Raw genomic sequence first — 21,007 nt, forward strand, 5'->3', positions numbered from 1 at the left:
CAAAGTGCAAAATCCTTGATCAATCACACAAGTCTTAGACTGGGTTTCTTCTTACGGCTAGTAAAACTCTGCCAGTTCTACTCTCCTCATCAACTCCACTGACTGTGCCATTTTCTTTCCTACTTTAGAACACAATACAGAAGCTAGAGAAACTCATGATTTGCAAATTAAAGTCTCTTACAAAGCCTGGTTGTTTTATTTATACTGAGAGAATATATGCAAAAATCCCCAAACCTGGATTTTATCCCTTTGGTACCAATACACCCCAATGCATTCAGATTTCTTTGGTCCCTGTTCAAAAGAGTTTCAGGTGACCAGAAACTTTATCTACTACATCAGCTGGTCCCGGTCCAATACCAAGGACTGTCTGGGAGCCCGGAGCGATCTGAGTACGACCTGCATCTTGTATTAAGCTCACGGTCAGTCCGAGGTGCTTTGCTTCAGACAGGAGTTGGATCAGAGTCTCTTCATCAGGAGCTTTAAGGACCACCTTAGGCTGTCCGCAGTATTCCCACTGCTTCAGGAGTTCAGGATTTCTTCTTTGAACTTGCTTGTAGGCAGAAACAGCAGCATGGGAACACTGTGCTGCTACTTTACCCTTTCCCATCTTCAAATCGTTGCGGACAATTAGCACCATCTTGAACTCCCCAGACTCTCCCATGATGCTGGCTTCGCTCCCCAGGCTATTGACAGGAGCAGTCATTCCAGCTTTGGTCTGCCTTAAAAGTCTCCCACGGATGCCCCATCCCAGGCACATGCCACACGCGACTCCGGCAATGACACTGAGCAACCCGGGTTTGGAGAGATAATCCATGATGGATTTTGGAGACTGGCTAGGAAAGAGGGGGAATAGAGCATTTTTCAGTCTGTTAGGGTGCACCTGCTTATTTGTTAAAAATTATATTACAACTAACAAAGCATTTGTATTTTTTTTTAAAAAGTACTATTCCACCTTCACGCGCTGGGAAAGGACGTTCAGAGACAAATTTCTGGGTGCATGATCCTCTCCTTCCGCACCACAAAGTCACCGGTGACGATGCACAACCCACCGCTGACGGGCTTCAGCTCAGGAAGCCGAACCAAGATAAAAATCGCCAATTATGGGGCAGTTACACTAAAACCGGTGACAGAAACGGTAAAACGGTGAAGGGTTTTTTAATTCAATACCCAAAAGCCCCTCGAGGCCTGCTTCCCGGAGGGAGAGAGGGGCGGGGCAGCGCCGCCCCCACCCCACCCCACCCCACCGAGGCCTGCGGCAGCTCGGGCGGCCCAAGGGGTAGCGGATGCAGTGGTCGAGCCGCACTGAGGACGCTCGCACCGGAGGGAAGAGGAAGGGCCGGGCGCCGGTGGTGCCGCCGGGGGAAGCGAGGCCCGCCGCCCCGCTTACCTGCCACACGCCCGCCAGGCCGCCACCCCCGCCGCCGTCGCCCGGATGTGAGGCAGGAGGGCGGGGCGCGAGGGCGGCGCGCCGGAAGTGATGCGTCCCGTTTGGGCGGGAAGGGGCGGCCCTGGCCCCGCCTGCACTTCCGGGTTGGCGCGGGCCCAGCGGGAGCTACCGGCGCGGAGCGTGGTGAGTGCGGCGCTGCGGGCCGCGCCTGGAGCCGGGCCTGGAGCCGAGGCTGGGGCTGTGGCTGTGGCTGTCGCAGGGTCTTTCTCGGGGGGTAGGGGCCTGCGCTGCCGCCCCCTTCAGCGGCCCCTGCCCGGCTTCCTCCGTCCCGCCCCCTCAGCGCCGCCCCCGGGGCCGCTCCCCTCAGGGCCGCTCCCCTCAGGGCCGCCCCGGGGTCGCGCTCTCGGCCCCCCGGCCCCCCGGAGGCAGTGCGCTGATGGGGGTCTGCGCGCCGCGAGGCTCGGCCGCATGTTTCCGTGGGGCTCAGGGGAGCCGCGGGGCGGGCGGGAGCGGTGGCCTGGGGCACCGTGACCCAGCGGCCGCCCGCGCCGTGTTGTGGCACGTAGGGGGCGGGGGAGGCCAGGCCCGGCCGGGAGGGCTGGCTGGCGGGCGGGACGGGCGGCCTGTGGGGGAAGCGGGAGGCGACCGGGGCCGAGCGCCGGGAGGGTGAAGGGGCTGGGGGCGGGGGAGCCGTCCCCGAGCCGCTGGAGGCGCGGGTGGAAGCCCGGCGCCGGTGCGGGCCCGGCTGGGGGCGGAGGCCGTGTTGCTGCTCGTTCATCCCCCGGCCCACCGGGACCTGCGCTGCTCGAGACCTTCGCGTCACGCCGGACGAGACCCCGGGAACCTGCGGGGCCTAATCGCCCTGCTTGGGCACGGTGCCGCACGGCAGAGTGAGAAATCCATCCTTCTGGCTGCGAGGAGTCGGAGGCCGGTCCGGTGGTCTTCGCCTCTCCAGCAGAAACGTGCTGTCCTCTGCTAGCGGGCTTGCTCACCGCATCCTCTACATCCTGCCGGCCGCCCTTCTTCCCATAGTTGTGCATTCCCTTCCAGGCTTGGCTGCTTAGGCCCAAATCCATGAAGACCCTTAATGTCTCGTTTCTGTTGGCTGAAGTTAAGCATGTGCATGTCTTTCCATGGTTTTTAGTTCTCTGGCAAATGTCATCTAGTGATTACAGAAGATAATAAAGCAGTAAGGTTCCCGTTTTGTTCTGGTTTTGCCTCTTGGATGTTTGGCAAATCATGTAGGTGACCTGAGGGAAGGGGTAATAAGTTTGATAGCGGCTGTTTATCTATAAAGTGCTGTGAATCCAGGTTATCCGCTTTGAACTGCATGTATGACACCTTTTCACAGCTCTCTCCTGTCCTTATTTCCTCTGCTGTGTGTTCACCAACAAGTGGGTATCCTGCTTTAGTTGATGTTAATTATATGGGTTGAGTGCTCTGAGCCGCAGAGAGTGTGATATTACTCTTTTATACCTTGGAGCACATGTATTTCGTTTGAGTGTGGCTTTTCATACTGTTCTGCTGTTAGAACTTGTGCTCTTTAAGGTTGTTTCACCCCACTTCCTGCCAGGTAGGTTGACTGGGGGTTCTCATGCTTTATACTGTCTTACCTTATGAGAGCATATATAAGCTTGTCTTAATGCATTAATTTGCCTGTTGAAATGCGCTTCATTATGTCAGTCCTCTTTCTTTCAATCCACTATTTCTACAGCATGAGGTGGATTTTTCTTTATTCCTTAATGGTCGTAAGTGACAGTTGTAATGATGGCTTCATTCCATGTTTTCAGATGAGAGCTTGAAAAAATGTGTTCCCAGTTGTGCAAGGGGAGGTGAGCACTAATTATTAATTTGAGCTAAGCTTCTTGTCCTACTTAACAGCTGAAATCAATGGTACTTATAACTTCTGTGGGAAAGGATAGGAGGAGATTTAGTAGCTTTTAAGTGGGTAGTAGCAATGAGGAGGGTATGCTGGAAGCAAGCCTCTTAGCTGGAATTTCTGCGCTGTTTCTACCTTAAAGCTTTTTTCCTGATGTTGTCTTTGAATATCTTTTGTATGTCATGGCTGTTTCTGACTACATCTTGTGAATACCTCTCCTTAGAATGTTCTGTGTAATTAATGCATGTTTCAAGATCTGCTCTTATTTCTTAACAAGCTTTTGTTTTAAAGCAAGAAACTATTACTTCTGATCTATAGTAAGAGTAAGCCAGTGCCAGTTTTACTGGTATAATAAAATGTGACAGGAAACATACTATTATCTGCAGGTTAGAACTTTAACTTCTGTTATTTATGGAGAAGAGTGAGCTGGATGGACTTTGCTATCCTGTGAGAACAAAGGGCATGGCCCTGAAGCTGTTGCCACACCAAGCTTTTTGTATTCAACTACAGTCATGGGGCAGCACCTTGCTGTTTTAGGTGCTGCACTGACCAGATGGACCCAGGAGACAGTAAGGTGTTATTAGTGAGGCAGGCAGTTGTTCAGTGTGTTTTAAACTTGTTAAAAGAGTATTCTTTCGTACAAGGCTCAGAATTAGCCTCTGTGATTTACCTTGTACAGGCAGCGTATTCTCATTGAATGGCCGGGGCAGCCATAGTGTAACTCGAACTGGTTCCAGTTAGAGACTGTTAATGTCTATGAAAAGCAGCAGTCGTTATCTCAGGAGCATGTTTCAGCTACTGTTTTCTGTGAGGTCTGTTAGGTACTTCTGTCTGTCCCCTTTCATCAGTGCCATGCCTCTTACAGGAGAAGCACTCCGGATATAATGGTTGGGCAGGTTCAAGCATCCTCTTGTGGGGAAACCGTATCCCAGCACTTAAAAGATAGTATAAAGGCAAAGTTCCGACCAAATCTGCACTCTCCCCCAGCTGCTGGAGGAGTCGGGTGACGATTCTTCAGTTTTGTACTCCTATGTTTCTAACTCTTTGTTCTTTCCTAGTCAAATTCTAGCAGGCCATTTTTTGTGCAGGATGCGTTATCATCTTGTGACAATTCCTGTGACCTTTCTTTGTGCCTTTAGGCAGCATAGGGAGGCCGACGGAGAGCTTGCCTGCCACCTTCTGAATGCAGAATGCAGACTGAGGGCTGCGAGACAAACAGCTTGGCAGATAGTATGTGTGTGGATTTCTACAGAGGTCTCTGGAACTAAGGATGTGAAAGATGCCGTGTCTGTTTAGCCACCTGAATGTTAACTTTACAGTCGTCTTTGCAATGTGGCGTGGCCTCTCTCTTCTGTCAGTCTCTCCAAGTCATCAATTTTGGTGAAAGGGCTGCTTGGGCATACATGATGTGCCCTCCCCAAGAGGTTTGTTGTGGTGCTGATCGGCGCTGTGGTAGTACTTGTCACTGAATCCCTGTTTGAGAGAGGATGTGAAGTGCAGTGTATTAGAATGCTGTCTCGTTCAATATCTGGGTATAGTTGAGCAGGGCACTTGGGAAACCGAAGTTAGCATAGCAGCACAGCAATAGCACTGGGGAGGTCTCCTGTGATCTCCCCAGGTCACCCTCTCAGCAGCTTATTTCACCCTTTCTGATAACCTTGAAGGGGTTTTCTGGGCAGCTGGTTGAGCACCATCCCAGTCTGCAGAGGAGCAGTCTCATTCTGTGAGCTGTGATCTGCACCCCAGGCTTGCTGCCCCCTGCCAGGGTGAGGAGCACAGAACTGATCTGTGACTTGCATGGTAGCATGAGATGCTACATAATAGCAATGGATAATGTTCATGTTTCCGGTTTTCCTTCATTTTCCTTTCTTTTATTTAATTTTTTTTTTGAGGGAAGTTTTTCGGTGAGAGATCACTGCGAAGACCTGAACAATGTGGATTTTGTCTTTTCTACCATCTTCCATGTCTTTTCATCTCTGTAGTGTGCAGTGACTTTGTTGCATTGTTATAGCATGTGATTCTACTGCTGGATCTATGCAGACAACCATCAGTATTCATGTTTCACCTGAGAAGATCTGCCAAGAGAACAGTTTTAATATACGTGGCTTTAATGGCAGGGGCAGAACTTTTAGTCACCTCAAATGAAAATGTGCGGCATCCCTGACACTCATGTTACAACAATATTAAATCATTCTTTCCTTAAAGATGTCCCAAAGTCTTTTTGGGAAAATGGAAATTTTAACTCTAAATTGTAAGATGATTTTTTTGAAATGGTATTTGGCTAGGAATTGGAAAATAGGTCTGGTGTACAGAGGCATAACCCACAAAATTGAAACCTGTGGTCTTTAACTGAATTACTTTTCCCTTGAGGGATTAAACTATTTTAGTTAGAAAAACATTTTTAGTATGGGAATAAATGCACTCCTATCAAAGTGTAACCCGTTACAGCTAAATCTATGGGGATTTTAAACATCTTTCAGATGTGTCCTAATTTATTTTAATTGAATGCTTCCCATGAGTGTTAAAGGACTGGAAAAAAAAATCACACAGTTACTTTTTCTATTTTCTGTCGTCTTTTAGGAAAGTTATTAACCTTCAAGTTAGGGACTGCGTCTGTTTTGTGTATCACATGATGAACAGTATTATCTTACTCTGTAGGGACAGGAGGTTTGGAAGAGCAGTCGCTTTGGTCTTGAATGTCTGCGGAGCTGAGGACGTAGTTGTCTGTTCCACTGGCTTCAAATACTGAAGTAGTGAAGAGTGATATAGTTGTACGGAACTGAAAGGGTATGTAATGTTTCACTTTGAGACTGATCTCATCCTTTACCTAAATGTGTTCATGTGCCAGGCCGTCTTTGACTTTAGAGGGAAAGTGCTCTCCAAACTGTTACTTTGCCAAGAAACTGTTAACTTATTCCCTGTGTAAATTGTTGCTTATATGTAGAGCATTTGATGACTGAAACAAAACCGTATTACAGATGTGTAACGCTGTCTGCTTTAGTGCAATCACTTACCCACCTGTAAAAAGTCTTACTTTTTACTCTTGTGTTCATTGTAATTGAAAAACAGTGACGTAGATAAAGAAGAAGGAATGGTTATCAGGACAGTTGAGGAAAAAATAAGCAGCAGGATACTGGCAGAACTGGAGTGTTTGGCTTAAAATGCAAGAAATGACAAAAGACTGCAAATGGTGTGTTGCTAAGGTGGCTGGGAGGAAACAGCAGCAAAACGGTCTAAGCTATAAATCTGGTTCTAGCAGCTGCGTGACAAGTAACTCTGATGGAGATAAGAGTCAGGGTTCCAGGGTCTGCCTAAGTTAGAAGTGGTAAGAATTAACGATTCAAACAAAGTCTGGGAAAGCAGTGAGATCATTAAAATAGTTTTAACAGCTTCCTTGGTGTTCCAGCACATTGGAAAGGAGTCCTCAAAAGATCCTTGGTACAGAATGTGAATCCACATTGTGCTCCTCCAAGGGGGAGTGCAAGCACCCAGCTGCCTTGTCTTGAACAGTTTCCTTTTACGTAAGCACACCCAACACTTGTGTGCTTCGGCGGCCTCCCCAAGAGCTTCAGAAAGAGGACACTTTTGTCCTTTTCTCTGATTACGGAGGGCAGAGGTTGCAGTGCCTAATTTTATGTTCTCATGCTCTAATAGCTTGTGTTGCTTTGTCTCACTTACGCTGTGAAGTGCCAGTCACAGTTACCATAAGCCCTATTTGTTGACCAATTTACATTTTTGACTAGCAATAATTGTCTTTTTATACTTAATGTTATGGATTGCACTAAAGCTGAATAGTGCTTTGTGGGCTATTTGTTCAGCCCCACAAAGAAGTTCTTGTGTGAGCACAGCTCTAACAAATGATCTAAGCAACCCTGATACAAAAACTGTTCAAAGTTGTTTTTCTCACTCTTTTAAATAGTTTATTTTTATGTTTGCTGGTAACTACTTCATGTAGTAGGCAAATTTATTTTTAGATATGGACTCTGTCTTTTTCAGCGTTCATAAGAAGTAAAGTTTTGTTTAGCAGATGGAATTTAATTTCCTGTGGTGAGCTGTCATGGATTTGGTGTAGACTTGAGAATGTGGACTCAGTTAATGAGACCATTTTGGGTCAGGCCCCGACGCCAGTTAATCTCTATGGGGAGACATTAGTGCAGGCCTAGGGATTCTAACAGGTGTCAACCAGAGCAACAGATCAAAAGAGATGAGCTTTCTGGATGCACATCCTCCAGTTCCTTACGCTAAGATGCTTTAAGTATAATTAGACTTTGGTAAACCAAGGAGTTTCTTCTGAAACCTGTAAGGGTTTGGTTTCTGAGTTGCAGCCCATTTGGATTTGCCATGTGATGGGTATCAAATCTTCTGGTCAACTGTATCGTTAAATACAAGTTTTTAGAGCTTTTCTGCAAAATGGTGGAACTTTAAGACCTTCTCAACAAGGATTTGCCCTACAGAAGTGTGCAAGAGGATTATTGTCTGCTTTGCTGTAAATGTTGACTTGTGCACTTGAGGTAGCGTTACGCAAAGCTAATCCCAGATTAGTGCCTTTCCAAGCAGGGAGGGTAAAACTGGCTCTGTTAGTTGAGCTTGTGAAAGCTGTAACATGTATGTAAGCATGCACCTGAGATCCCCAGGGAGTGATGATTTTGATGTGCCAGTAAGATGTTTAATGGATTGTGGCGGAATTCAGCTCATGGAGAGGGAGGGTTGTGCACAGGCTAGATCTTGGCATCAAACATGGAGAGTGGTTTGTGTTACAGCAAATTTGCTTGCCTGAAATGTAATTAAGCTGTGAGCAGAGACCAAGCCAATGGAGACTTTAATTTTGAAGCCTCAATTTGCACAAGGAGAAAAGATGAATTTTAAAATGAGGAACATGCGACTTCCACTGAAGCTGTTGGGGTTTTAGTAGTATTTGTTACTTTTAAGCCAGCAAAACGTGACTGCAGTTCCCTAAACCAGAACCTGTTTTTTAGTGTGGCTGTGTGCACAGGGGCTGGGATGGCTTCTGCTTCCGAAGCAGCTTTCTGTGAACATCAGGCTTTCTGACTGCTGGTGCCCAGTTTAAATATTTCCCTCTGCAGTGGGAGCTTTGGTGGGGGGTGCGTGTGAATGTGCAAGAAGTGTGTGTGATATACATATGCGTGTGTGTATATAAGCTTATATTTATTACATGTGTAAATATATATTTAAAAAATAAGCTCAAGTAAGTGCAGTCGGTACAAACAAAACACTTTACTGTCGACAGGGACTTACTGTCCAGATGAAATTAGGAGATGGCTGAACATTCGATCCTTGTATCACCATAGTAACCAGCCAGTTATACTCCACGACGTACTGGGGTAACTTCACTGACTTGCAGAGTGTCAGGCTGCTATAAAACTGATCTGGGGAGAGAGAGAGGTTCATGTTTCTCTGGTGTTTGACTAACATCAGAGCAAACCCTCGGTTGCAAGTGACTGCAGAATGATGCTGTAGAGCTCCTGCTGCAGCAGGTCAGTCCTCTGTTGTCCTTGGCTGACTATGGAGCCCTTCAGTATTTTTCAGAAGCAAACTTTTGCGTAGCAGTTTTATTAATTTTCCTGGTGGTTTGGGTATTCTGGGGACCACGTTTCAATGAATAGAAACTGTAGTATGCAAGAGATGAGTTTCTGCTAGCTAGTTTAACTAGACAGATTTCTATTTCTGCGCATTTCATTTCAGGAAGGAGGTGCTGGAGGAAGAACTCCTTCCCGAGACCTTGATGCTTTTAAACTATTGGGTTTTAAATAAAACCCCTTTGATGATCAATAATTCTAGCTAGCAATTTTATCTGTGTTACAAGTAATGCATAAGGCTCGTACCTGATTAGAGGCACATCTGTCTAAAACAGACTTGTGAAACCCTGGAAATATTAAACAAATACAGTATCTGAAATATTTTAACATTTTATTTAAAACATTGACAAAATTATTGCAGTCTGAATCAAGGGGTCAGTCTCGCTCCTCTTTATCAAACCTGAGTTGCTGCATGGCTGTTATGCCTGACATAAATCAAAGGGGAAGCATTTTTTCTGTAAAACTTGAATTTCCTCCACGAGACAGTTTTATATAACCTGTCATTTTAATATTGCACTACTTTTTTTTCCAACAAAAGCAGCATATCAAAAACTGTAAATCATGTTTGCTTACAGGGAGAAATGCAATGCAAATAAGATACTTCAGCTTTGAGCGCACTCTTTTGCAAAATAAAAATTCCAGAAACTGTTTTAAGATTCAAGAGAGGATTTTTAAAGCAAGAGGTCTGACCGGCTACTTTCTTTGTGTTTGATTGCATAAGAATTGTCAGCAGTTCAGGTTTTTGGGTTTGTTTTTTTTTTTAAGAGGAAAAAAACCCACGCTCTTGCAACATTCTGGTTTATGCTGGCTTCCAATTACTGTGCTATTTACTCTCCTGGATAAGGAAAACCACAGCTGTTCTTTCGGGCTTTTTAAGGCTGACCTCACTAGAGAGGGGCTAAATGAGCAGACAGAACGTACACTTCTCAAAAAAGCTTTTCATCACAGAGTTGTTGTCCACTGAAGAGTTTACCTTTTTTTGTTCAGAGATACTAGACTGAGCAAAACACGAGATGCAATTCTGTACCTTAGTTAGCATATTGAGGGCTAATTTTTTAGGTTGTGAGGTTTTTGAGGTTTGCTAACTAACCTGGAGGCTTAGTGCCAGAATAGATGCTTCCTAATATGAGAATCAAATCTTAATGCCTCTCTCTCAGGACTGAACTGAGGTTTGTATGAAGCTCTGCTGCTTCTGGAGCCCAAACAGTGGGCTGATTGCGAGAAGGGATTGTTTAACAAGCTTTTGTTTGCTTGTTAGCAGTGAGAGAGTTTTGTCATGTGAGTGAAAAATTTAGATTTCTGTAGGTGGAAATGTTTTAATCTTTGTCATTGTGGGAGTTGAAATACTTTCTCTCTTTTAATGGCGTAATGCAGGATAACTGTGATTTGGATTTGGAGAACTGCTGGGTGTTTGCCTGTATCCTTTGACTATGGAGTAAATGGAGTCTTCATAACCTGAAATGGAGACATTGTGCTTTTTGGTTTTCTTCTGCTATCAGATCCCCATACGTGACTGATCTATGAAATGGCAGAGAATGGAACAGATTGTGACCAGAGACGCATAGGAATGATCAAAGAACAGCACAATGGAAACTTCACAGGTAAGTGGAAAATGACTTAATGTTCTCAGCTGGTCAGCTTGGTGTAAATGCTGGTAAAATGACCAGCACAATACTGAAAAGGAATTTATGTTGCTGAGCTTCATGCCCAGATAATGCAATAGGCCTTGATGCCTGAATCGATCTTGGAAGCTTCAGTCATCTCTAAATCTGAAGTCTGGAGGATTTATGTATTGTAGAGTAGAGTAGTTTTATGCTGTATATTTCCATTCCATTTTCTATTATATTCTTTTCTCCTTCCAAACTTCTTATTCTGTAGTCCATATGCATGTAAGCCCTGTAAAGCTGACTTGGGTACCAACAGGGGCTGCAAGAGGACTGAGCTCAAAAACTGAACTGTGTTGGCAAATATGTGGCTGTAGAAGTCAGGCTATACAGCCCCACCCTTTGGCACTGAAAAGTTAGTACTTGGTAATAAAAATCTGTTTTACGCTGGGAAAAATCCAGTTATTAGTTTCCCAATTTCTAGCTTTTCTGCTGACATTTAGCTTCACCATAAATTATCAGTTTTAATGATAAATTACCAACAAAACAGTTAACCACTTTATCTCCTGGCTCACCTCTTGTTTTTCTAACTGATACATCTGAAGCAGGCTCGGGTTAATGTTTAGGACTCATGAAAAATGACCTGAGAAGATTTCATGAAGAGCCTTGTGTCAGTGAATTATCTGTGTTGTGTGTGTAGTAAGTATAGGATAGAAATTACAATGATCTTAGTTTGTTTCCTGTCAGCTTTGACTGTGCCAGTTCCATATTTAATTAAGTTTTGTAACAAAGTGATTTCTCAAGTTGTATGCAGTCTTACACCATTGTCTTTTTATGACCTTCACTAAAAACAAGGTCATAAAAAACAAGATTGAAGCATTTTTATTAGACGTACGAAGTGAAAAAATAGATAATAGAAATTCATGAAGCAATGAACGTGGCAAAATTTAAAGAGGAACTGTATGTATGTATGTATGGAACAAATCAAAGCCTTTTACTTAAACGCTTAAGTCATTCTGTAATTCTGAGGGAATGTGGGTGTTATCCAGTATTTGCCATTGTAGGTTTTCTGTTAATTCATCTAAAGCAATTGATGCTTACAGCTGAAGAGTACAAAATTAGATGGACTATGTGACTGATGAGGTATGCAATTTCTATGTAAATATTAGCATCTGATAAGGCAGCATGTTTCAGTTACTGGAATAAGACTGAAATAATACATCTTGGGTTACAATATGCTGGGGATTCAGATTAGATTAATATTTTAAGTGCAACAGCTTTTTACAAATTTAAAATTTATGAACATTATTGCAATGCTTTAAATGTATGCAAAACAATAAATATGTGCAGTAAATGATGCTTAAACAAGTTTATCTGTTTGGATACAAGAGTTATTCTCATGTATTTTTTCCATTGTTCTGTGCTATTATTTTTTTCTTTTATTTCAGAATTCATTTTCTTTAAAAGTTTAAAAACTATTACCGCTCATTAGCTTGATGACCTTTGAAGGAGCCATTCTCAGCCAAAAAAACAGCTAGGATTTTTATTAGCCTTGACTAGTATTGTAAATGCAAAATAACACGTTTATTAGAAGAACCTTTGTTCTGTGCTTATAGGGTAGTGTACAGCGACTGGTGTTACAGTGGTGCTGAGCTCTGCATCACAACTGAATCGCTGCAGTTAAAAGCAACCGAATGTATAGTGTCAGTCCAGCAAGGGGCAGCGGTATATAAGCAGGTCCTTCTCATGGGAACACTTCCAATCTGGTGAGCTCGTTGTGGAGAAGCTGAACAGTGTGGCAAGTCTTAACGTGGCCTGAGGATCCTGATTGGGAGGGTAGATGCGATTATCCAGTTACACGGTGGCTGAAGTGTATAAAGAGCACGTGTAATTCAATCTAGTTCGATTGGAGAACTCTGAGAATAGCTTTGGAAGAGAACCAAATTCAGACGTTCAAAGTGAAATGTGGTCTCTGGAGTGGGCGATCGTCATGTTTGAGCCAATACATTTGCTGATTTGTAACTAGTAGTGCAATACCTTCCATAAAGGCTAATAGATATGCCAGACTTTTTTGCACCCTGGGCCAATGAGATTCTTGAATGGCCCTCAGCTACTCAGAGGAAAAAAGCCACCTTATTTCCTTTGCTGGAGGTCACCTGATTTCTGATGTGATTGGAGCAAAAGTTTTGTGATGAGTAGAAAAGATGACTGGGAGCTCACGTTAACCTCCTAAACAACAAAAAAAACCCACATCCAAACAAAAAAAAGCCAGTATATTTTTAGGTAGGATAGAATCTAAACTGGCAGCCCGTGCTTTTACATTTCTATTGTTTTTCATTTGCAGATTCTTTGTTGAGTGAACGGAAGCGAAGGGACCGAGAAGAGAGGTTGAATATTGTACTGTGGAGACAACCGCTTGTTACCTTGCAGTATTTTTTCCTGGAAACTCTAATAAACTTGAAGGAATGGACCATAAAGTAAAGATCATTTCTTTAACTTCTACTAAGCGTTCTGGGGAAACCCATGCTCTGATTCAGTAGGTCATTCTGACATCTCGCTTTCCCTGATGATTTACAACTTTAAATTTCTTCTTTCAGACAGCATACTTATTTTTGTACCTTAAAGGTGGCTACTGGAACATACCACACTTCTAGCTGTGTACTCAGACCTTCTGCCTAAATTACATAAGTATAAACACAGTAAGGTGTCAGTGGAAGAAAATTGCAAACTTCCTTTCTGAAGAGTTGAATATTCCAGTTTGAAGGAGTGGGACAGCGTTTAGGGATCCTTAAGGCAAGAGATACTGTACTTACGACTGCAGTGTTAAGTACTGATCTATTAATGTATGTGTTAGTATCGCTGAATGACCTTCAAATAGCTCAGCCAGGGCAGGGCTCAGGATGACGTGGAACTTGCAGTGATGTTTATGATGCTGCAAGGAGGACTTTGCTTCTAAGCTACGTGGTCCCTTTCACAGCAGGAAATGATTTATTAAAGCGCTTTCCCTAAGCATCATTTATGCAGTGGATAAAATGGGCTTTTATTCAGTTAGAAAATTTGTAACATCCCTACTAATGCTGAGATGCATAGCTATTTCTTAACGCACTAGGCTTGAGGGCTTGGAGTGCCAAAAGGCAAACATGAGTAAAACTGGCAGCTGAAAAAGCCAGGAGTAGCAGCTGTCCTAGCGCTTGTGTTGGTAACTGGAATCGCTTGTGTTTGGGACCGAGTTTACAATCATTTTCCCAGTGAGAAGATAGCTAGAATCACCCAAGGTGATACTAGATCCTGTCGTACTGCTGCTTTGCAGGGAGCTGAGATTGATGGTAATGGGCTACGTGCACTGACCCTTCTGGGCTAGGTGTGAGGTGCTGACACGTCAGGTCCACTGAGAGAAACTTCTGGTGTCCATTTTGATCATCTGAATTGATACGCATGAAAAATACCAGGTTTACTTATTTTACTATGTGCATTCTTTCAACCATGGTTGGGAGTTGTTTCTTTGAGAACTGCTTTATTGAGTCTCATGTTAGCCATTTCTGACAGCCTCCAAGCATTTATTTAAACCCAGCAGGAATGACATTTGAGGTCTTTAAGACAACTATTACCTGGCTTCCTAGACATAACATTTTGTTACAGATAGGACTTGTATCCTCTGCTGTGCAGCATGTTTATGTTGTCTAGCACTAGCATGACAATATCTTTCCAGAAAACAACACTGCCTATTATAAGCTATTAAGTCGAGGCCTCAGATTGACTCTTAATGATCTCCTGTGTTCCACTTGAGTGAATTGTGATTTAAATGATGACAGTCACTTGAAAAGTCAATTGTCATACCAACATAAGCAGCACAAATTATTTTAAAATTAAAGGAAAGTTGGACTGACTTTCTTCTGCTTGCTTAATATGAAGCATTTGTGACTGTTCCTGTATTGCATTTCTCCTATTTCTGTCTTTTTTTGTCTGTCAAAATAGATAAGTTACGTTCATAATTTGCTATTTCATCTCTGAGATCAACTGATGCTAGCACTTGTTTTTTTATATCATTAATGACAGTATAATAGTGTTTCCCCAAAAATAATAAATGTATTTGATAATCTAACGTGTGTGGCCACATACACATTGGGTAGTATGTGTTTGTAAGAATAAACAGGCTCAAAATTAATTGGCTATCAGATTACGTAGGAAAATGCTTTCTTCTGCTTTCTGTGGTAGCTTCCGAACACTTCAGAATTAGATAAAACGTATTTATTAAACTTTAAGCTGTTATGAGAGATAATTTCAATAGATTGGGGAACCAAAATAGTGTAAAGATTTGTTCCTCTTACTGTTACCAGCACAGTTTGAAATTAGCACTTCTGTATTCCACCCACAGCTCATCCCTTGCCCAGGGCCAGTGCAGTGCCTGCTTTGCACTTCGCTTAACCGTGGATGTTGTTGATGGCCCTGTGTTTGAGACTGTCTTGGCTGCAGAAGCTGAATAATTTGTTTTCAGATTGTGTTTGTTTTCAGGCAGTTACTTTGTTTTTCTTGATTTAAAAAAAAATAATATGCATGGCTGAACTTTGATCTCACTTGACAGTGAAGTAGAGAATTTTCCGTAAAGAATAAAGGCTCCCCAACTATATTCTTGGGAGGTTTATGCTTTTACAATAGCCAGCTTGTCAGCTGCCTTTGTCCCTGCTAACTACATCTATGCAGACCCAGTCTACAGCGATAACTAAGTTACCTCGAAATGCATGCTAAATTATGAAAAACCCTAATTGCCATTTGTCTTTTAAGATTGTGGCATCGGCGAAGTATCTTGGTGTCTTTTTTACTGACGCTTGCAGTGCTTACAGCTACGTATTACATTGAAGGAACACATCAACAGGTATGAGGTTTTCAAGTTACTTTCCTTAGTGACTAATACTTCTGTCCATGTGCTAATGTAGATGTATTGGGAATTGGATGGGTCTTCATGAAATGATAATGTGTCTTTTGAACTGCTGCTTGTGAAGGGTGTTTGTTTCTCACGTCACGACTCCTCTCTCTTGTGTGTGGATGAGTTGCATTTTAGAGGTGGGGAATGATCAGCTGTACTGTTTGATCTATTCTGTTCCATCAGTAGGTGTTCCCCTTCTCATCTGTTCCTGAATAAGCACATCTCCGGTGCTGCAGCACCCCTTCACATCTGTTAACAAGCTTTTAATAGCGGTGCAAGCTCTTCAGATCCAACCTTAACTGAGTCATGATAGAACTTGGTGGTTCCCAAGAAATGTTTCTTCTGCTTTATGGAAGGGTTTCCTGGCTAGGATAGGCGTATACCTAGACATAAAGTGGTTTCATGGTTCAAATCTGGTTCTGTGTTATTTCTCGTCGCCCTGTTGTTTTCAAATAGTTGTTTAAAAACTCTTTGTGCTTTGGTGTACATGAAGCTGATGCTTTTGCATTACTTGAAGTGAAAGCCATTGCTTAAAACGTAAGGTGATGGTGTTGTCTACACCATTCACCTCCCCATTTCTCTTTGAGTTTCAGATTTTCCTTGAGGGCAGGCAGCCCTTTTAAACCGTGTGCAGCACTTCCTTGTGTAACTGAATCATCTTACCGCTCTGACTCTGAAATCAGCAGGTTCCCAGTTTCAGAGAACTTGTTTACATCCATACTGCTGCGGTGTGTCGCAGGCTGCCTGAGGGACGTGCAGGTCTGGATCAGGAGTTCTGGCTTCCCAGGAAAAGTCTTGAAATGCAGTGAAATGAGTTGCTGCAGCTCGTGGCGTTCTTGCTCGCTCAGGCCCACACTTCAGACCTAAGCACTTACATGCGGAGCAGTTAGGCAGATGGTGAATTGGTGGCCTGTTCCTGATGGGCAAATAGCTGCTTCATTAAAAACTGCCCTGCTTGGTGGCCTTGTGAGCGTGATGCGCTCGGCATTTGCCACTAGATGGCTCTTGCAAACTGGTGCTGAGCACATGGTCCTTGAGCCTGCTGGGAACAAACCTGTGCCTCTGGGACTGGTGAGGGGAGTGTGACCTGCAGGGTCCAGACAGTGCTTGGAAGTCTCTTGTCATCACAGAATGACAGAATGGTGGGGGGTTGGAAGGGACCTCTGGAGACCATCTAGTCCAACACCCCTGTGAAAGCAGGTTCTCCTGGACCAGGTTGCACAGAATTGCGTCCAGGCGGGTTTTGAATGTCACCAGAGAAGGACACGTATCGGTGGTCTCAGTCATGTGTGCCAGCAGGTCTCTGTCCATCCCCTTTCCTTCAGAGCTCCTTACCTGAAGCCCATGTCCTGCTGGTGCCTCTGCATATCTCTGTGCCATCAATGCATTCTTGAGTATGAGCTGCTTTCTTCCAAAACCATACTCAGAATGGCAAAGTGGATTTGTGGCTTTAACTTGGCATTTTCAGGACCTTTTTACATGCTAGCGGATTGAAGCCTGGTTAAGGACTGCTAAAGGTCATCTTGGGGCTGTTGGTCCATGGGTGGTATAAAATGGCACCTCTTGGGGCTGTGATAGACGAGTTGATGACCTGGCTCGTCCTCTTAGTATTGCTTTTGTGGCACTGAGAGGGAGATACTGCTTCCCGTTTCTCCAGTGTACCCAACTGGACTTTTTATGTCCAGTATTTGCTGTGACTTTCCCATATCCCCTCATTTACATGTGCAACACGTAACTAAATTTTAATCTTTTCTTAAAGGTAACAAACCTGGTTACTCACTGGTCTGAGATAAAACATTCAGCAGCCCAGCTGAGAGTGCAGCTAGTTCTGTTTCTTTATTTAATTTGTTCAGGCAATTCCCTGAGCTGTCTGCTCACTGCTTGGGCTCCAGTAGCCACTGTCTGGGGCTTGCTGCTCACACCCAGTGTGCCGGCTCTGGATTTCCACCCCCTACTATTGAACCTGAATTTTTCGTCTATCTCCTTGGAAACTTGCTGGTTCTAAGGCACGTGGGCTTTTCTTTTGAAAGTGCGCTATTTTCTTTACGTGTCTGTGCTGTAATTCTAATAAATCACAAATAGAATTACCTGGGATTCTATTTCAGTTGTGGTAATTATCTGTGTTAGTTTGTAGTTTTAACTTTCTCCCTTAGGAGATATAACCATTCTTGTTTTTTCTTCTTTTTTTTGTGACTTTTTCAGTATGTGCGGTATATGGAGAAAAAGTTCTTCTGGTGTGCCTACTGGGTAGGATTAGGCATTCTGTCCTCTGTTGGACTTGGAACAGGTCTCCACACCTTTCTGCTCTATTTGGTAAGGAAATTTCCATACTGTGCTTTTTCTGAATTGAACATTTTAATTGTTGCATATTTTTAAATATGTAAATAAAGAATATTCTGTAAATCCTAAACATTAAGTACTTTTGAAGGAAAAGAAATACTTGGTGTAATGCTTCTGGGCTCTAGTGAATACTAGTAATATTCTACATTGTATAACCTGGTTTTGTAGTTTGTGTGCTATATGTTTATTGAGCTGTAGATACCACCCTGCTGTTAATCCTCACTTTGAAACAGTGAGTCAAAATTTGCAAGTTCTGTCCTCTAATTTAATAATTTAAATTAAACATTTTCTAGTGTGCAGCTCAGATGTTTCCATTTAAAATTTTTCAGCATACTTTTTTTAGTAGCTTAAAATGATGATTTTTCTAGCTGACACCACTGAAATAGGCAGCTCTTTTAAAGTTCAGTCTGTATTACTTTGGCTTGGAAAATAATAGCAAGAAAAATATATGTCTATGAAGATAAAATAATATCTGTTCTGAAAATTTGCATGATGTTGTTTATCTCGACTTAGGAAAGTTAGGGAAATGTTTGGGTGTGTTTTGCTTTTGGCCATTGGATTAGTTCCTTGTTTATGAAACCACTGTCCTGGATTTAAGAAAAGGATTCATGGCCACAAAATAATTAAAACCAGTTTATGCAACAAATGTCATCTTGTATTTGGAACAATTACAGATGTTTACTTTCAGAACTGCTTTAATCATTAACAATAACACAGAAAACGCTACATGAAACAAGAAACCCGTGCTTTTCTACACGGCAGGGCAGTGCCTGTGAGATCGAACGACATCGGTATGGGCTGCGTTTGCAGGAGTCTTGGACTTATTCTTAGTGCAGCTTTTTGCCTCACGACTGTGGAGGTAGAAAGCGCAGGAGAAAGGAAACTATTGCTGAACAGGAACAAGTTTATGCATGCATAGCCTTCTAGGCAAAAATACTGCTGTCAGTCTAAATGATTGGAAATGGAAATTCAGTAGAGCTGATGAACACACTGTCTAAACATTTTTATGTAACGCTGGCTTGTGCTTGGACAGCAGGGAATTGACAATGCACGGATCTTTCTGGCTTGCAGAGATGCTGCTGCTAATAGCTTAGGGACAGTAAGACACATGGGCTGGACAGAGGGAGAGTCAATTGAAATAGTCCCGAACTGAGGTGCTCTGCCTCGCTGGAGAGGCAAACCAGCATGAAGTGGGGTGTGAGCTGGAGTCAGGCTCCCAAACTCAGTCGCTGTGGGTGCTCTGCCAGCCTGCCGTGGCAGTGAAAGCGCAGCAGGGTGGGATCACCAGCTCTTCAGCAGCACAGAGAGAGGAAGGGAAAGGAAAGCAATTCCAGGTCTACTGTAGAAACCAGTTGCTCATGATTTAAATCAGCAAGTAGGAGACAATTTAAATAGTAGATTTTAATCTTATTCTGCTTTTTGTGTATTTTCTTGGGCTATCAACCAGTGAGAGTCAACTTACATTTCTGCTAACCAAACATTTCCCATTATTTAGACGTTCTCTTTGAAGCAGTTTGGAGAGCTTATCATACAATTCCTATTGTTAATTTTTACACGTTGTCTCAGAAAACCAGTAAGTAAGAAATGCACCATTTTAAACTGTATTTGCAAGTGAGTAGTGTTTCTTCGCTGTACATTGATCTGACAGGGTAGCAAGAGTGCTGTCATTTTATACCCTGCGCCACTCCAAGATGTTTTTGTCACATAAAGAAGTCTTCATAGCACAGCACCGCTTTTTTTTCTAAAAGAAGGTGGAATGAATTGACCTTTATTTCACTCTGTGTTTAAAAATCCAGATGTTTAAATAGTGGTAAATTACTTGAATAGAAAACAAATGAAATTTCATAATATATCACTTAAGTTTTCCCGTGCGGGATGTGAACCTAACGGATTTATTTAGGCCATGACCTGAGCTGACATTAAAGTAATATATATACAAAATATACTGATAAACCAATAGAAAAGTTAGAACTTATGGTGTGTTTATAGGAGGTGAACAGCCTTCTGAAGATTACAGGTGTATCGCTTAAGAAATGTAGTTTCATATTGTTAACGAAGGTATTTATTTGGAACAAAAGAGGGGAGGATTCATGTGACTTTGTTAGGAGGGGAAGACCAAACAAAGGAGATTGCACTGAATAATTAGAAGGTGATTATAGAATAAAATGCAATGAAACTGTACCACCGATAACTAATTTGTAATGCTACAGGAGAAATACCTGTTGGCTTCAAAGATATAAGGCAGGTAAGCGTGCTTCTGTTATACTGAGGGAATTCCATAAAGACAGTGTAGGAAGAAAGGGAAGCAGGGATTCGTTTTCCTCTTTTTCCTATGCAAGATTTAGTGATTAACATGAACTGTACATTCAGGTCAGTTAACCCTTTCCGGGCACCGAAGGGCTGGTCACTGGGTGGGTTCCATGTGCTCTGTGGCCTCTAGATGGCAGTGGGAGTGTAAAAACAGCGGTTTAGTGCCCGAGCAGCCTGCTGCTACTGCTGTCGGTACGGCGGCATCAGCGACACGCGTGTGTAAGGTGCCAGCAGGGTGGTAGTATGCTGCTTCACATCTCCGGGGTTTGAGCCTACACCCTGTGTGAAAGGGTGCTAGCTGAAGACTGGTGCAACTTTTAGGGGTAAATAATTTCAGAATAGTGTTCTGGATTTAACCTGTCTGGAAACGATGCAATTAGGAGCTCCACCTTTCCAAAGGAGGAGTTTTAAACTGTTTTGCTTGGTTACTTGTGCAGCAGTTGCCTCTGAAAGTAGAAATACAACAGGTTTAGCGGGGAACTTGTTGTGTTAACTTTTACATTACTGGATATCTACTTCTCATGTTCCATATACTTTACATTTCTTCATTATGGTAAAACATGTTCCTCTATTGGTTCAAAGAAATGACAAGTTACAAAACAGCAAATCCTCTTCTGCCTGAGCACCTGGATTTGCTGGCAATAGAGAATAGGCTCAGTAAGTGTTCTAAAATTGCTTTTAATTAATTGCTCATTTTAAATCTCTATGTACAGTGAGATTGTTGGGAATGCAATTACATGCTTAGAGAACAATGCCTTTGGGCCCACCCATGTGCTGCTGAGGCTTGTGCTGTTGTCTCTGCCATTAAGGGCCAAGGGGTAGAATTGATGGCATGTAGGCACCTGTTCAGACACTGTGCCTGCACTTCTTCAGCTGTGACACAGGTGCATCTTTTTCAAATATAGCCTTCCATTTACTGCATGCCACTATTTTTACATTAAACTGTTCATAAGCACAGCCTGTTAG

The 21,007-nt window shown here is 43.1% G+C and overlaps 2 protein-coding genes across 9 annotated transcripts in view; one reads left to right on the forward strand and one right to left on the reverse strand.

The window, feature by feature from the left end:
• Positions 1-173: 173 nt before the first annotated feature.
• Positions 174-1,521, reverse strand: PTRH2 (peptidyl-tRNA hydrolase 2). 4 transcript variants are annotated; one of them, XM_055796698.1, is made up of 2 exons: positions 1,388-1,521; positions 174-833 (listed from the first exon to the last, which is right to left on the reverse strand). In XM_055796698.1, the coding sequence occupies exon 2, from the start codon at positions 812-814 to the stop codon at positions 296-298; it is 519 nt and encodes a 172-aa protein (XP_055652673.1). In that variant the 5' UTR covers positions 815-833; positions 1,388-1,521; the 3' UTR covers positions 174-295. The 4 variants fall into 4 exon arrangements, with proteins under 4 accessions (XP_055652673.1, XP_055652674.1, XP_055652672.1 ...); XM_055796699.1 differs by having other exon boundaries at positions 174-829; positions 1,388-1,447; XM_055796697.1 differs by lacking the exon at positions 1,388-1,521 and adding an exon at positions 953-1,128 and having other exon boundaries at positions 174-829.
• Positions 1,459-21,007, forward strand: part of VMP1 (vacuole membrane protein 1) — a 70,870-nt gene continuing 51,321 nt past the window's right edge. The window contains exons 1-6 of one of the 5 annotated variants that reach the window (XM_055796691.1): positions 1,475-1,570; positions 5,925-6,053; positions 10,363-10,464; positions 12,812-12,944; positions 15,250-15,340; positions 17,594-17,704. In XM_055796691.1, coding sequence (XP_055652666.1) covers positions 10,389-10,464; positions 12,812-12,944; positions 15,250-15,340; positions 17,594-17,704 — 411 coding nt within the window. In that variant the 5' untranslated portion in view covers positions 1,475-1,570; positions 5,925-6,053; positions 10,363-10,388. Of the gene's footprint in view, positions 1,571-3,199; positions 3,220-5,924; positions 6,054-9,765; positions 10,033-10,362; positions 10,465-12,811; positions 13,004-15,249; positions 15,341-17,593; positions 17,705-21,007 lie in introns of those variants that run through there. The other 4 variants (XM_005233669.4, XM_055796692.1, XM_027781410.2 and 1 more) reach the window with 4 other exon arrangements.

Source organism: Falco peregrinus, chromosome 2 (genome assembly GCF_023634155.1).
Source record: "Falco peregrinus isolate bFalPer1 chromosome 2, bFalPer1.pri, whole genome shotgun sequence".
Lineage (NCBI taxonomy): Eukaryota > Metazoa > Chordata > Aves > Falconiformes > Falconidae > Falco > Falco peregrinus.

What these genes read in the sequence shown, in the direction of transcription:
- PTRH2 (XM_055796698.1), bottom strand. Translation starts at nt 814, where the DNA reads ATGGATTATCTCTCCAAACCCGGGTTGCTCAGTGTCATTGCCGGAGTC.